Source organism: Anopheles aquasalis, chromosome 2 (assembly GCF_943734665.1).
Source record: "Anopheles aquasalis chromosome 2, idAnoAquaMG_Q_19, whole genome shotgun sequence".
In the NCBI taxonomy this organism is placed as follows: domain Eukaryota; kingdom Metazoa; phylum Arthropoda; class Insecta; order Diptera; family Culicidae; genus Anopheles; species Anopheles aquasalis.
This window is the reverse complement of record NC_064877.1, coordinates 25919395-25935383: the sequence shown is the minus strand read 5'-3', so window position 1 is coordinate 25935383 and position 15989 is coordinate 25919395. Positions and strand designations below refer to the sequence as shown.

The following is a 15989-nucleotide window of genomic DNA, read 5'->3' as shown; positions in this document are numbered from 1 at the left end:
CAACCTAGCTCCAGATCCGTCCAGTTGCGCAAGCACACAGGAGCAACCGTTTCGCAGCTAGAAGAACGTGCAAGAATATTTTCGAGGATGTGATGACCCTCTGTGCTTCACCCCGTTCTAATGTGCTATCTCCGTGTGCTGTCAATCCGTGGTGTGGCTAGCAATCGACTACCGGCGATACCCGGGGGTTGATATGCTGGTGAAAATACAATTTTTCTCCTTCTTCATCCCGATGCGATGTCCAACGACTTCACTCGCTCGGATTGCTTCTGCCGCTAACGATAAGCGAACCGCGGCGAAGAACGCACGCAGAAATAACAAACCCCGGTGCCCGGTTTTAGTCCGGTCGTTTGGTCCGACGGCAGCTCACGAATCGGTCGCCCGTAAACTGTGTGGCTGTGAGGATATTATGTTTTATGGTTTTTCTCGCTCCATGGAAAACAAGTCAACGGAAACGGAATCCACTTTCCACTGGATCGCTTGCTTTTTCCCCGGTTCTGGTGATTTTAGTTTTATTTTTTTTTAAATATCGACACTCAACATTCACATTCAAATCGTTCAACGTGTGACACAACTTGGAAAATGATTTTCTACATAGAATTCACATCCTTTCAGTGTCATTCGGGGTGGAAATAGAGTAGCAGATACTCTTCGATGTGCAACGATCAGTGAGTTGTAGGTTCATCGAACACAAAGCCATTGAACCGTTGAGCGCGTCTTTGTGACACAGATTCACCGATGGTTTTATGATACCAAACAGGTTTTGCCAACCGTCACCGATTGCTTGCGAGCTGACATTAATAATTTCAAAACTACTGAAACGCACCCCGTCCGATTAGGGTGCTAGCATAAATGTCCAATTTTGCTTTATAACCATAGAAACAACATAATAGGCGATGTTTCATGGTTCTACTTTCTTTCACACCCAAGAAGTTCGGCAGGCTTCTACCGGTCGGCTGATAGTTGGTGCCACCAGCATAAGGGGACCTTGTACGTGCTATCAGTCACTCTAATCAGCGGCCCCCGAGGGCTTGTGCAAACTCGTTTTTCGCCGGTGCAATTGCTGCAAATTGTATCGTCCTCCTTCTCCTCCTGCTGCGTGCTTTGCCGGTATGCAAATGCCCCCCTCTCAGTTGGTTGCTCGGGTGGTCGTGCGCTTCCGACTTTTGATTGTGATGCCTTTCCGCTAGGTGAGGTGCAATCTTGGCCGGGACTGCGGGCCGCGGCGCGATTCCCGGTCCTAGCTACAGTGTCAGTTGCAGTTTGCATTTTAAATAGTCACGAACCGCGGTTGCATGTGTCCGTTCTGGATAGTACGTCTATTGAAAGGCAGAGGTATTCCTGCCACATTCTTAGATTTCTGTGGTGAGTTGGGTAAATAATTTGAAATTTCTTTAGTATCAATTCGGCTTACTAACTGCCTAGTGTTTAGTCTTAATATTAGGTAGTTGAAAACAGTGTTTTAAACGAATAGGCTAAGAAGTTAAATTACTTTTTCGCTCGTCATTCGTTTAATGTTGTCACCAAAATTGATCCAATGACCCGAAAACGCACAAGTATTCCACAAATAGAACATTAGCTGCATACATGGATACAACCACTTTGTGTAACATTTCCCATGCAGTACCAAACAACAGTGTTCAATTTGTGAACTTATCTTTACGACCAGCGATGACGGAATGATAAAACACCAAATACCAACATCGGGCTTTCCTTAGCCTTAACAAATTTATTGCGATTGCACCGCACCATACCGCACCGTACCGCACCGGCTTTGATAAGCTTATCAACCCCCCCCCCCCCTGGCTTCGACCCAGGAAAGCCAATATATATATGGTTACCGTTACACAGGTCCCTACGGGCTGGGAATTACATCCGCGTCTGTTTGCCGTCGGTCTTTTCCGGCTTGGTAGACAGCGAACATACAGCAACAATCACTGCAGATATCGTAAACTGCCTGCCAGATCGGGCACCACCGGCGGGGCCGGGTCGGATTTCATGGCCGCGTGATTTTGTGATCCCCCAAAAATTATAGCATCACTTGCAACTCCCAGCCGGTCGCTGCTGCTGCTGCTGCTGCTGCTGATTGCTCCCGTTGGACAAACACACAGTTTCGGACAGTTTTCTCGGATGTATCAGACCACCCACAACAGGAAGAGAGTGAAGATGGATGAGATTACATCGCCCACTTCTTGCCACTCGGTTGCGCCTTTTGTTCGCTTTGATATTAATAAACGATAATGAAACACCAGCAGCAGCAGCAGCAGCAGCGCCAAGTGCGCTGAGTGATGAGGAAAATCTCATCCAGCGTTCTCCAGCCGGAGAGGGCGCTCGTGTGTTGGGGCACACGAGCGAGCAGCTTTGTGATACTGGGTGTGATATGTAGCACACGCTGAATCACACACTATGCGAAATCAACCACCCGGGAATGGGGGTGGTGGAAGGTGGGAACCGCCCCCAGGGTTCGGTTTCCGTGCGAAGATCTGTACGACGTGAGGAACAAGCGCGTGACAGGCTACCGATGTAACCGTTTTGCTCGACACTTCATCTGGCGTGTTAATTTGTAACCGTGCGCATAATCTCCCACCCCATACAGTGACATAGATGGGGCCGTGCGCTTGGCCGAGTTTGCCACACGCCATGGCTCACTATGGTTATGCAACCTTGACCACAATGGCACCATTTTTTAAAAAAGGAACAATTTTTTATTTAATTTAAAAATCATACGGCAGGTTAAAAAATTTGGAAAAAATGGTAAAAAGCATCGATAACAACTCGTTTATGAAGCACTCCATGTCAAAGCGCTTTTTAAGTAGGCTGTTAATGGAAATGATAAATTTTCTACGAGCTGTCAAACGAGACACTAGAACCATCTAGTAGGCACTGTAGAGAGCATCAAATCGAAAAGCAACGATAAGCATCTTTCCAAAATGACTACAAAATGATGTTTGATTAATGATTTACGGCTTAATGTGAAGTCATACCTCTCACCCTGAGTTACCAACGGCACCAGTACAAAAGAAAGTGGAACAATTATGACCAGCACACCCAGGAGCACACAGTGCCACGCGCACGGGATGTTAACACTCTTAATGGCTCACTTCAGATCCTCTCACTAATCCTTTGCTTTGATGCGACGTTTTGGAATTCCGGAAGATGCCAGAAATGAGACAGAAGAAGTTACATAATTACTCCGCTACCGGATCGTTACCGGCTCCCTGGCATCAGGGGTGAAAGGAAATCAAAAGAAGACGAACGTTCCATCCGGCCGTCCAGTCCTCCATTGTGGGTGGAGCATAGAGCGAATGGTGTGCACTGCAGTGATGGCTGACGGTCGACCGCATTAGCGACATTGCGGCAAAAGAGCAAAGGCCACAGCAACCCACCCACCCAAAGGAGGGTCGGCAGCTGAAGAGCGCAGCTGGAGAGTTTTCCCGCATCCACCACCAGCACCAGCGACCATGCGCAGTGCTCGATGCAATTCGATGTAATTCTCACCGACTGAACCCCTTTTTTTTCGCTTCGTTCGTAGACCGGTGAGGCGAGCTCATTAATTTCCATTGTCTGTCTCACGTTCCTCCACCATTCCAGCACTCTTCACCCTCCCTCCCCCTCTGATCTCTCCATCATCAGAAACGCTGACGAAAGCAGAAGTGGTCCGCCGCCGCTGCCGCCGCCGATGAGTGATGATGGAATGGGGCAGCATCGGGAAATTGCAGCAACTGAACCACCACCACCGCCAGATCTGCTCCCCCAAAGCGAAGGTTCGGGGGTGGTTTCAGGTGGATTGTTTCACCGAAAATTAAGCCCAAAGGGGGGGCTGGTATGCCGTGCATGTGCGACGAGGGTCACTGTAACATTGTCATTGTCAAAACATGTGCTTCGAACGTAAAACGACATTGTGCTGCCGTGGGCTGTTCTGGTGCACAACGTTCCATCGCGCCAGCAGCATAATGCTCTGTTCTCGACGATGATGACGACGCCACATTCCGTAACGCCATCCGCCAGTTGGTTTGCGATCTGTGTCATGATCATGTGCCCCTGAAAAGTGGACATGTTTTCACTTGCAGCCTTCCCCAATTGTCACCGCTGTATATTCGTAGTGTCTACATCATGGGGCTTCTCATGTTACCAACGAATCCCCCCGCTGGACCAATAGCCAGATAGCTGCATGTTAACTGTTTTGGACAACATAGTTGGCTGGATAGGTTCGCCTACTGAGACTACAATCGACACTGCTGTAAGCCAAAATCGGTCGCAAAGGAGCCGACCATCAACCATTCGAATGGCGTTTGATTTCAAAGTTTTAAAATCCAATTAGATAACGCGATCGGAAACACTCTCCTCTCCCACGAAAAAAAAAAACACCTCAAAAATGAAAACCCTCCCCTCTCGAATATCCTGTTGCTCACCTTTGCAGCACCGACGTTACGGTTCCTGCAATGTTGTTACTTGAGACATGCACAGCAAAAGGCACTGTGAAGTGCCACTTGTGTGCACCCCTCCGGAGCTGAGTGTTTAATATGTTTCACCCAGCAGGAAATGCACCCGGCACACGGGTGGCACTTTTAATGTTTCGCGACACAAAACATCGGCTCCCGTTCGTGCCCGACCCCCCCCCCCCCCCCCCCCCCCGGAGGACGGCGAAAGATGATATTTTAACAATTGCTCGCTCGTATCCATGGGGGAAGTGCTGGAAATGTTTGGAAAATTGCACCTCACTCACTCGGTGTTGTAATCTGCAATTGTTGTCCCCCCGGGGGCGTGCGGTGCTGTACTGCATTCTCGGTCCACCAGATGGATAGCTGTTCGTTAGCCTAGCGGCTAGAGACCACCGCCAAAAACACGCACCGGAATGCCACACACAGGGACACACAAAATGGCGGCGCCTTTTAAATGGTTTTATCCATTTCCCGGTTGCCAGTGAGTGATGCTCTCGAACAGATAGATGCATCTGTATCTGGTGGTATGGTGCACGAACGTGAACGCTCGAAAGCTTAATTAAACTCTCGCCATTGCGTACGCACACGGAGGTGACAGCACACAATATTGAAACACGAACCAAGCGATGGGAAAAGTGTCATTCCGAAACTTGAGGCACGAAGGCACGCTCAAATATTGACCCAAGGTGGCCGAGACACCGAGCCATCATCCCATGAAGTCGGACTACTGCCAGGTTCCAGTGGGGGCAAAACGTGGTTCCTGGTCGCCAGGAGCAGGAAATGCCTTCACTGCGTAATCTCATTTACTTGCTCTTCTGGTCCTGGGTGGCCGAGGGTGGTTTATGCTCTCTTGATTGTTCTTCGATGGGGTGAACCCAAGGTGGGTTTGTGGTGAACCTGGTGTGGCTTGTAGAGTGGTTTTATTGGATTTTTCGAAAGAACATATCCTTTGCCGAGTGTCCCCTCCCACCTTGGTACGTGCCTGCCACAGGGAGGTTCGCTTACATTTTTCAGACCCCAAAATGAAAGCCATAAATTGCCCGGTGCCGCTGCTGCTGCTGCTGCTGCTGCTGTGTAATGTGCAATTGCGACAGTGTTCGAGCAATTGTGCAATTGTTCAATCGATAAAAGCCACGTACGTTGGGCTGATGTGTACGTACTGTGGATGGCTGTTCTGTGATGGATACTAAAGCCCTGGAAAACCACCGTGTCCCCTCCCGCTGCTGCTGCTGATTACATAAAGGACGACGGAAGATGGAGAAAGTACGGCGTACGGCATTTGACATTACTGCGATCGTATAAAAGACCGAGAACGTTGGTGCGTCGGACGGTTGGACCATGGTGTCCGTTTGGCCAACCCTTTTCTAGTTTTCAAGATATCTCGGACCTCGGTCCTCGGTCGATTGGTCGTTCCGTGTCGTTACTGAATGGTCCCCGGTGTCGGGCATGTTATTAGATCTCAAAAGTTACTTCCATCGACTAGTGGGCCCTAGTTTACTCGCTGGCTCAGTGCCGGTTGGCGGCTTCACATGCAATCCACTCATATCTTCATGGTCCGATGAAATATTCACGCCGGCCGTCCTGTTCCTGGATGTTTGGCTGTTGGTTGCACCGATGCACCTCTCTCTCTCTCTCTCTCTCTCTCTCTCTCTCTCTCTCTCTCTCTCTCCAAGGTTCGCAGGTTGAACCGCGGTTCCGAGCACCATGAGGATCTGCCATGAATAAACGATGGCAAAAGCTTCCTTCCCCCACCACCCCTTTCGCTCGCTGCTCACGTGCAAATTGGGTTTTTGCGGCTATCCTTACCCTCATCCTTTTTTATTTTTATTTTTAACTCCTGCACACACAGAGACAAACCCATTGTGTGATGGTCGGTATGACCCAGTGCCATTTTGACTCCTCTACAGACGCACGATAACGGGTACGGGTGGTCCATGGTTGATGGGTGATAAATTATGCTTGGTTCCGTGTCGTGGCAATAATACCGGGAACCCTGGCACTGGCCACCACTGTTTTCTATTCTCCTTTCTCGTTGCAAACGCGCGCACGTTGCACTACCAACGCTTGTTTTCTTCCGGTCTTGCATATGCACCACCGCGCTGGGTTTCACACCATGATGGACCATGATAAGAGGACCGTGCCGGTGCTGCTGGCGCGAAAAATGAACTGCCATTAATAATAGATTTCAATTAGCAGCCAACAGATGATGCTCGCAGGCGCAGCTCGCGCACACAGAGCACTATAGTGGCATGGGCAGGTGACAACCTCACACACCCACCGCCTACCCACCACCCACCGGCCCAACGTGTGCGCCAGGGTTTTTCGTTCTTTCGTTTATTGTGTTGAACGAAAAATTAAATTGCAAATCCAATGGCACGGATCACGGCACGGCATTCCAGCTCCGAGCGCACGGATCGGAGCGGAACGGAACGGGCATGCTTCTTGCTCTTTTCGTACGCTTCTGCACGCTGCTGATGCTGCTTTAGAACGGGCGATAGTGGGTGGCTCCTGTACAGTGGCAGTCGAGGAAGAAGGATTGAGGGGATTAATTTGCTTAAAAAATTTGCTGTCGCCCGTCCAATGTCGTGAGACGGCAATCGCGGTCGCAGTTGGCCACACATTGGTTCTATACCACGGGGATCACGAAATAAGGGGGGAGGGGGCAAATGGAATCGAAAAGAGCAGAACGAACGTCATTCGATTATGATAATCAAAGAATAAATAGAACGGAATTCGGGTTGAGCTTTTTTAGAATATGGTGTCACATGGAACAAGATCATAGTTTTACGATATGAAGGATTTACGCAAATCAAACTACTTGCTTTCAATTCAAGTTTTAACTAAAATAACAGGACTTCTGGATTAATATATTCAATTTATTGATGTAGTATCTTGTTCTGTTGTTTTCCTTTTGTAAAGCGATTTCCTGTGTACATTCAAAGTTGCATCTCATTGTGATAAAATCTCTTTTTCATAAACATAAACATGAATCAGTTAAGGACTAGAAACATTTTTACGCTTGTTGCAGTCGAGTAACGTATGAAAACATCAAAGAAGGCCCTGTTAAGTAATCAAAAGGAATCCTAGTGTCTCATGTCAAAACTCATATCATCGTCGTCTTAAGCATTCAAAAATCAGTTCCAAAATAAGCAACTTGAACCAAAAGCTCATGTTCCACCGTTTGCGGCCGGGTTGGTAATAGCAAATCCTTGGGTTGAAATACCTTTTGTCAACGACCTAGCCACCCACGGAAGGGCTGGCGTCCTTGAACAGCTGTGGGCGTATGTTTAATATCTATACCGATAACACGAACCCACCCGACCGACCGACAAGGCTTTGTGGGCGTCTCTGACCAACCGCTACCGATACCGTAGAATGGTGAGGATGGAAGAGTGCCGGGTTCAGTGAGGACAGATGTCTTTAACCTGTCAGCACGGTTGTCGGTAGAAACGCCGGAGGGGTGGGGGGGCGAACGAATGCTCATCATTTGCCACTGGAATGAATATGTATGTTTTCTTAAATAAACAGCGCACTTCCACCTCGTACCAACCACACAAACACACGTATACGCACACATACACAAAATGGCGGTCGCGGGATACCGGCGCGAATGGGGACGGGGACGGCAACATGTAAGGAATAATATTTTCTCAATGTTCAACAACAACGCGCACCTCGCTAGTGGGCCACAGTCCATCCCAAAATGTTGCCGGGCATGTGGAAATGTTTATGTTTCGAGCTGGAGATAAAAGCAGTCATGAACACGGACAACCGGCACTGCAAACCTTCAGCCATCGAACCCACCATGGCGCGGTTGGTCCTTTTCCATTCGCGGATTTATTTCGTATTCCTGCGAGCGTTTTATGTTCCTACGGCACACCTCTAGAGCCCCGTTCGGTGTGATTGCCGCCGCCGAGTGAAGCCGCCGAGGGTTTTCGGCACACCAACCACAGAGCAGGCAGGAAAAGGAGCAATTCTTTGTCAATTTTATCACGATTTCGGCACCATCGCTGGATGGCCTCTGTTCAGCGCTCTGTGTTTCGCGTGGAATGATGATTGATGCTTTCGCGAGATGGCTCTCGTGAATGCTAATATCCGTTTACGGGAAAAGCGTTTTTCAAGTTTTTCAATCGTTTGCCTGTCCCGGAGGAGGGTGTGGGGACCACGACAAACCCCGGGACCGATAGAAAGACGATGTATACTAGGATAATGAAACACTGTCACTGAGCAAATATTTATTGCCAATCGAAGTGAGCCTACGCAGCGGAGTCCCATAGCAACGGGTACCACGACCCGATGGTTGACAGTCAAGGGACCCAATTAGAAATGATTTATATCGATCTACCAACAAACCAACCAACCAGCCTGCCTGCCAGTCAGCGCACCTTCAATTCCCCCCACAGTACCGTGGCTGATCCATAAATTACTTTCTATTTACTAACACAACCACAAATGTACAAGGAAATGTAGGAAAATGTGCGAGAGCGTGCGGCAATAAATCAACATCAGTCACAATTTTATGTCAAATCCCAAGCCCAAGCGCCCTACGAGATGGCGTTCCCTGTGGCCTACTACTGCTGCTACTACTGTTAGGTCCTGAGTCGTGGAAACTCGTCCTTGATTCTCGCAGCATCATGGAGGCAAGGATTTTCATTATCTGGAGTCGTCTACCTTGCCCTGTGGAAGTATGGAGTTCGAGTGGTGGCGTGGTTTCAACGATCCCAGGGCTTTCTCCGGTAGCGCAAGCGACGCAATAGTCACCACAACCCACCACACCATCGTATCGGCTTATCATCGTCAATAGCACCCAAGGAAAAGAGTCGCACTTCGAGTCACCGTGCACCGTGGATTCCATTGAATCGCGGAATGCAAAATTCGTTTCCACCACTTTCGTCTTCGACTTTTTTCGCGTGCAATTCACCGTTCGTGATATCGTGACGCCAGAAGACGCCTGTTTCTCGGACGCCAGGATCATGCTACTCAAAGGTCACCGCAAAAGGAAGATTGGAAATCGAAAAGCATAATATTTTCGCCATTCAAAATGACGTCCAATGTTCCCGGGGTGCGAAGCCACGGGCGCTGTGTGATGTTAGTGGTTTTTCTTTGAAGCTGCCATTTCCAGTTCCGTTCGGTAGCGAAGGCGAATGGCGAATGATATGGCAAATGGAGAAAAAACCACCGAAGAGCGACTGTGATTGACATGAAATTCAATAAAGCATCTTATTTTAGCTTGTGCCTGTGTGCGCCAACGGGGAGTAAGGAGTGGACGGTAATACTCTGCTCAATGTCACGCCAGACAGGGCAGGGTAAGGTGGACTATCGAGCAGCCAATAGAGGTGGACTGACTTGGTTTCTCGTCACCCTGAACTCGACCATTGGTGACAGAGCTCTGAAGAGAAGTGAGGCCAAGATTTCAAAGAGAAAGCATCGCGGAAGATGCGAAACAGCAAATGCTCTGCCTTTTACGGTTGATTTGTTTCTTTTCCTTTACGCGACTTGTACGACCGGCAAAGTTCTATTAAGAAGATGTCAACAAGAATGAGGTATGAGAGAAGGAGAGACAGATCAAATCCGGGACAGGAAAGCATCCGGCGTTCCCATCCCAATGCACACCTCGGTGAATCGCCTCCATGAATTCCACCAATCCGTGCGATACTCGGACGGGCGCACCTCATAACCCCTTGCACCGTTAATCTGGCGGAAGCTTGCCTCGCGCAAGACACGCAAGGCGCTCGCAAGAAGATTGACAATTGGCTCACTCCATTATCGTGCCAGCTGCTGCGTGCTGCTGTCGTTCGATTGGCCAGAGCAATCCAATATCGATTAGACATCGGTAGCGACATCGGTTCCGTCGGCGAAGGTCTTCGAGGGAAACGCCGGTTGTCCCACGGGCATAATTCATGAGCCTCCGATGTCCGATGCCATGCCAGCGGCGCGTAATCGACGGTTTGGATTGACCGGAACGGACATGACTGGTGTCTATTTATACTCTTTCTTTCTTGTCCACTAATCACTCGTCTAATTATCTGCTCTGGGATTCCGAAACACTGGGAAAAAGGAGGACATCGAGGGGTTTCTTTTTTTGTGCTTTAGTTTAGGGATTCGAATCGATGGACCAGCTTTTCGTTCCCAGGGAAAAGCGGAACGATAGATCATCAGGCGTGCTATCAGAGAATACAAACGTACAGAAAACCAATTACAGACTCATCGATGATCTACTAATCGAAGAAAAAAGATTCAGCTGTTTTCTATTGCTTGATGTTAAACGTTTCACACTAAGCTTCAAACAAATGCTATCCTCAATCTGTAACGATATTTTTAATAGAATTATAATTAGTTATATTCGACGAGAAAAGGGTTAGTATCATTTCCTCCGATGATTTGTGATTTATAAAAAAATAACAAACTATAATTAATGTTAGTTACAATTCTAAAATCCACTAACAACTTAAAACATTAGTCAACAGACGAACAAAACTGAAGCACTTCTAACGAATTCGCTGAGTTTTTGCTAAACCAAAATTAACACGGTTCGTTTCTCATTCATCCAGAACCTACGCGTTATTAGCCTTTTTTCCGTTTCATCGTCCTAATTACAACCTCAATCTCTAGCCCGCCCCGAAGCACCACCACCGCCGCCTTCCGGCTGGCTTAGAAATGTTAAATTAAATTTCTGTTTGCCAACCACTTCCGGCGGAGTTAACGGTTCGGAGAGTGAGCCCGCCGTTGTAGGGATTCGTTCGTAATTCATCTAAGCCGCGTATAGACACAACTCAATCGCTAGAGCACGGTTAATGACGGATGAAATTCGATTTCAATGTTTACCGACAACCGACTGGGGCGTGGCATGGCGTGGCGTGACGCGGTGCAAACTAAGGTCCAGGATATTAAACTTTAATGCCGCTCCCCAACGGCCCTGTTGCAATGTCCGCCGTACCTTATAGTACCCACGGGGTGTTTACATCGCATTTGAATGTCATCGTGAGCTACAAAACCTATTCCGCGAGTATCAGGACACTGGACAGGACGGAAAAGGATACCACTGGCTCCCCTGGTTCACTCCGATACATTGCACTTCTCTGCGGCAATTTTCCTTGGCCTGCTCAGGTCCGGCTCCCACACCATGGGGTGCTTCATGAAATATGCAAAGCCCGTTTAACGTCACACCGGGACGACAGGGTGTGCCCGTTTGCCCTGCCCTCACTCGCTCAGTTCTGATCCCGTTCTCGGTATTTCAACCGTCCGTCTGGCCTCAACGCACCCCCGCCCCTCAAAAGGTTCCCTGAAACCGGGCGACGATGAAAAGTTGCCATTATGTTTCTCGGTTTTATTGCTGAACCTGCTACAACCACACCTCCGGGTTGCCCCCGATTCCAGCCGCTTCCGGCTCAGTTCCATATACAAACAGGCCCCCCGGATAGACGCTCCGATAAAGTCATTTCCCAGAGAGTGAGATGCGGAGTTCGGAGGGGTCGGTGGTCGGCGTGGCATCAAAGAAATTAAAACATGCCTCACTTTTAATTACTTCAGCCTTAAGTGTCGATGCCATGCTCGTGGGCCAGCCAGCATCATATTAAATCGTAGTAGCGAGCGGACAGAGCGAACCACATAAGCGGCAATCAGGGTATGAACCCTCAAACTATGGCGTGAAAGTGCTTATCGGGTGGTTGAGTGAGGCATTTCAGGGCCTCTCAGGTCTTCATGTTTGCGTAAAATTTAATCATCACCCCGGACTTTGCCGACCGCTTGTCTGCTTGGCATAAAGTGCTTGCTCTCTTTTTTTTTTTTTTGTAGCGGGATTATCATCGAAAGAGAAAATCGCTCCGACACTTTCGGCCAAGTGCTTTTGGCTGCAGCTAAGTGTTCCATCTCCGTTCTCCGTTCGATTAATTGTCGATAACCACGTTCCGATCTTCCTCACGTTGGATAAGTCTGGCCACTGACCACCGGCATCGGGAGCCTGAACGTCGTTTCAGTCTAACGCGACCCGCGATGGCCTTAGCCCAGTTCGTCACGATTTGCGAGGATATGCAAATGCGTGCGTGTCCCGGAAACAAACAAACCGTTGGCCTTCACCGTTGCCGCATCATGTATTCTTCTTGTTGCGTTAAAAGCTTTTCATTACGCGCCTCCACCCGCCAAAAAGCATTCTAATGGACGGCAGATGCCAAGATGTCGCTGCCACGGCGTCTTCTTGCGTGGTTCTTCGAAGTGAAATGGGCTCGTTGCGATTCAATTTGTCTCCCGAGGATCCCTCCGCTCGGGGGCTCCGGGGAAAAAATGGAAAATGCCGTTTGATGAAACGTGGGTCTGACTCCGAACTGGCGACTGCCAACATTCGTGCTCGGCTCAACCTTGGCCATTGCTGGGGAGGCGGAGGAAGAAAAAGCAAAATGAAAATTGAATATCAGTATGATGGAGTGATGGTGCGAAAGCGTGCGAAATGATACCGGGAGATGCCCGGGTGACCCACTTTCACCGCCGCTCTCCCCACTTGTTCCCGTTTCTCAGGTGACCCCGGACACCGGATAAGTTGAGCATTACGCTGGTATGACTGCGGTCATAACGGGAATCACCGTTCCCGCGTCACAAAGATGCAATTAAAAGTGGAGACCTCTTAGAGTCACAATAATTAATGCTGTACTACGGTAAACCGTCGACGGATTATCGTTTATCCGTCTTCTTTTCATCTCGAGAAAACTCGCAACCCTCAAACTTCTCTCGTTATCGATGCGAACGAGGGTAAGTTTTCCTCGTGCTGCTCCACGCTCGTCGGCCGTTATCGAGACGTTGCCATTTCGCCCCAAAAAAACCCGTACTGGTGAGAACCGGAAATGGGAGCAATGGTGAACAAAAAAAACGGTTGGACGCCCGCTTGCCAACTATTCGAATGTGGGTGGGTGCACTGGCCGATCGATCTCGTTCGGCAGATGTTCCCCCGGGATTGATTGGCAAAGTTCCGTCGGTTGGACCAGAAATTTTGTGTCAGACATGGACGATCGATTCGAACCACTTTTTGGGAGTGCCGTCCATGGTGGAAGATGTGAGATGTGCGCCAGAGCTTACCATCTGTCGTTGGCTAGTTTGAGGGGGTCGAAGGTGATTGAAAAGCAATTTTAATATAATTTTGCCCAAACTTTCGAAACGAAGCGAAGCGTGTTTCACATTCAAACTAGCTTTCTAACTCAAGTCCCTATGAAAATTTTATTTTGAAAATCAGTAGAAAATGTCCAAATTCCTTTATAGCATTTCGCTTAAAAGATCATCATCTGTCTTTGCAACAAATTTCATTTTTTGTGGTACCGGAAACCTGTTGGCGAGCATCTAGTGCGCCACCACAGCACGAAAAAGCAATCCTTGATAAACATCAAAGAACATGCTCTCTAAGTAGGCTTGGCGTGGTAAAGACGTCTAGCTGAACATATTTTAATAAAGAGAGTCGAACGGTTGAGAGCGGATGCAAAACACCCGCATATTATACCTTACAGATAGTGAAGTAAAAGTAGTGATAGTGATAAGAAATATCATAGTAAATCGGAAAGTGTTTTCTACCCACAAGATTTGTCACCAACATCGTATTTTGCATTGGATTCGTCTCCTCAGTGACTCTTTTCAGTGCGAGTCATCTCGAAAGAGGCATACAGTAGCAGAGTGGTAACGGGAAACCAAGTTAGTGGTTTAGTGGGTGTAAGTCCCACACTGTTCCTGAGGAGCTTCCTCGTTTGTTAAACGTATAAAAAAGTGACTCTTTTCGCAAGAAAAAGATGCAGGAACACACTTTTACGCCGTGACTACTAGATCGTTCGAGTTGAATAGTTCGAGCAAAGGTTTGCTTAACGGAGCCTCGGACAGTTGTTCAGCTTTCTGTACAAATTGTCTGTATCTCAAATGATTGGTTTTGGCATTTTTGTTTGAAAAATTCATTAAAACCGATTCTATTGAATCTCCGCGCGTCTTCTCTTCATTAAAGTCATCACACAACTAACACACTTTCCTTGCGTCCAGATTCGAAATGAAACGTGTCTTCTTGGAGTCTTCTTCGGCATAGAGTCGCTTACTCTCCGCTAAGCGTCCTGAGTCGATCCACAGAACGTCCACAAAGGACGCCTATCCTAAGCAAACAGAAACAATCAACATCAACCGACGCGTCGAAGGTGCTAAAGACAGCCAAGACCCCCGGGAACACCCCCCCCCCCCCCCCAAGTCTTAAATTAATTCAAATGTCATTGAAATTAATACAATTTCGTCCTCTACCACCACTCTGCTCACCCACAGATGCACCGTCTGACACCGTCCGCCGACTAGTCTGCACACTCCGGACGACGGTCTGCTAGTCCGGTCGTCTGCCTGCGTTTTGATCTGCCCGGAACACAGGTTCAAAACGATGGTTCCCGGTATCCGGCGTATCCATCATCCAGCTTCGTTGTCAACCTTCAGCACCATCCGTAGAAGCGCAGGAGCGGATCAAAAGCGTCGCTGTTGGTGCCGCTGAGTGTACTGGGTGTGTCTGAATGTTACAGAACGAAAACGCTCCACTTCCGGATGCCGAGGACCGGATGTGTGCTGCCAAATGTTCAAACGGTCGAGTGAAACGTGCATTCTTGATCCTTGCCAGTGCGCTCTTGCTGACCGTGTAGCGCGCCACCACGGAACGGTTATAATCTATGTCGGAGAGAGCTAAAAAGCCCACAAAAGACAGACACTCACTGTCCTCGATTTTTCTGGTGACTGATGGTAGTGCAGTGTCGGTGTGTAGAGTGAGAACATATTCGTGACGTGACGCGTTTCGTGTACGCTAGCTGCGACGAACCTGTACTCCCCCCCGGCACACAGGACCCGAACCGTATATTGCTAAGCTACGTGCGTACGAACGGAACCGTCAGCAATCCCCGGTCCCCGGACCATTAAGCAACCTCGCTAGGCCAACGCGGGGGGGCAGTTAGCCCTGCCAGCCGGTCAACACTGTATGATGAGAGGTAAGTGTCGTACGACGAGAGGCGAGAGTATCTGTTCTTCCTTTTTTGGGGGCCAAAAAGGTTCCTCTGGTCTGCTGGAGGTCATTCTGCACTGAGCAAATGTCCCTAGGGGGTGGATCCATGGCCACCATGGTAAAACATCAAACACTTCCTAAACAGCGAACAACACGGGCAACAACATTACCGGGGCCTAAGTGCAACACACAACGGGTGTAACCACAAACAGAGGCAGAGGTCCCACGAGATAGCAAGAGAGAGAGAGAGAGAGAGAGAGAGAGAGAGAGAGAGAGAGAGAGAGAGAGAGAGAGAGAGAGAGTGCGAATACGCTTCGTGAAGATACATTTCCGCATCGCCTCATCGCCGCAGGGTGTCTGTTTTGCTTTCTTCGGAAAACATTTTTCACGTTTTTCCATCAACACTGGTGGGATTTTTGGGAAGCCACCCACTCCCACTGGGCATGGCAGACTGGAGGCTTCTGGAGTTCTTCTCGTCGCCGTCGCCTCGTGTTTACCGGAATGTTTTCGGATGTCGTGCTGTGCCATACGAGCGCTCCGTGCCGTGTTGGCACCTC

The 15989-nt window shown here is 48.8% G+C and overlaps 1 protein-coding gene across 6 annotated transcripts in view; it reads left to right on the top strand.

The window, feature by feature from the left end:
• Window positions 1–15989, top strand: part of LOC126570441 (alpha-1,6-mannosyl-glycoprotein 2-beta-N-acetylglucosaminyltransferase) — a 46486-nt gene that overhangs the window by 11478 nt on the left and 19019 nt on the right. For all 6 annotated transcript variants that reach the window (XM_050228192.1, XM_050228193.1, XM_050228194.1 and 3 more), the window contains one exon: window positions 14718–15418. In XM_050228192.1, coding sequence (XP_050084149.1) covers window positions 15409–15418 — 10 coding nt within the window. In that variant the 5' untranslated portion in view covers window positions 14718–15408. The remainder of the gene's footprint in view (window positions 1–14717; window positions 15419–15989) is intronic.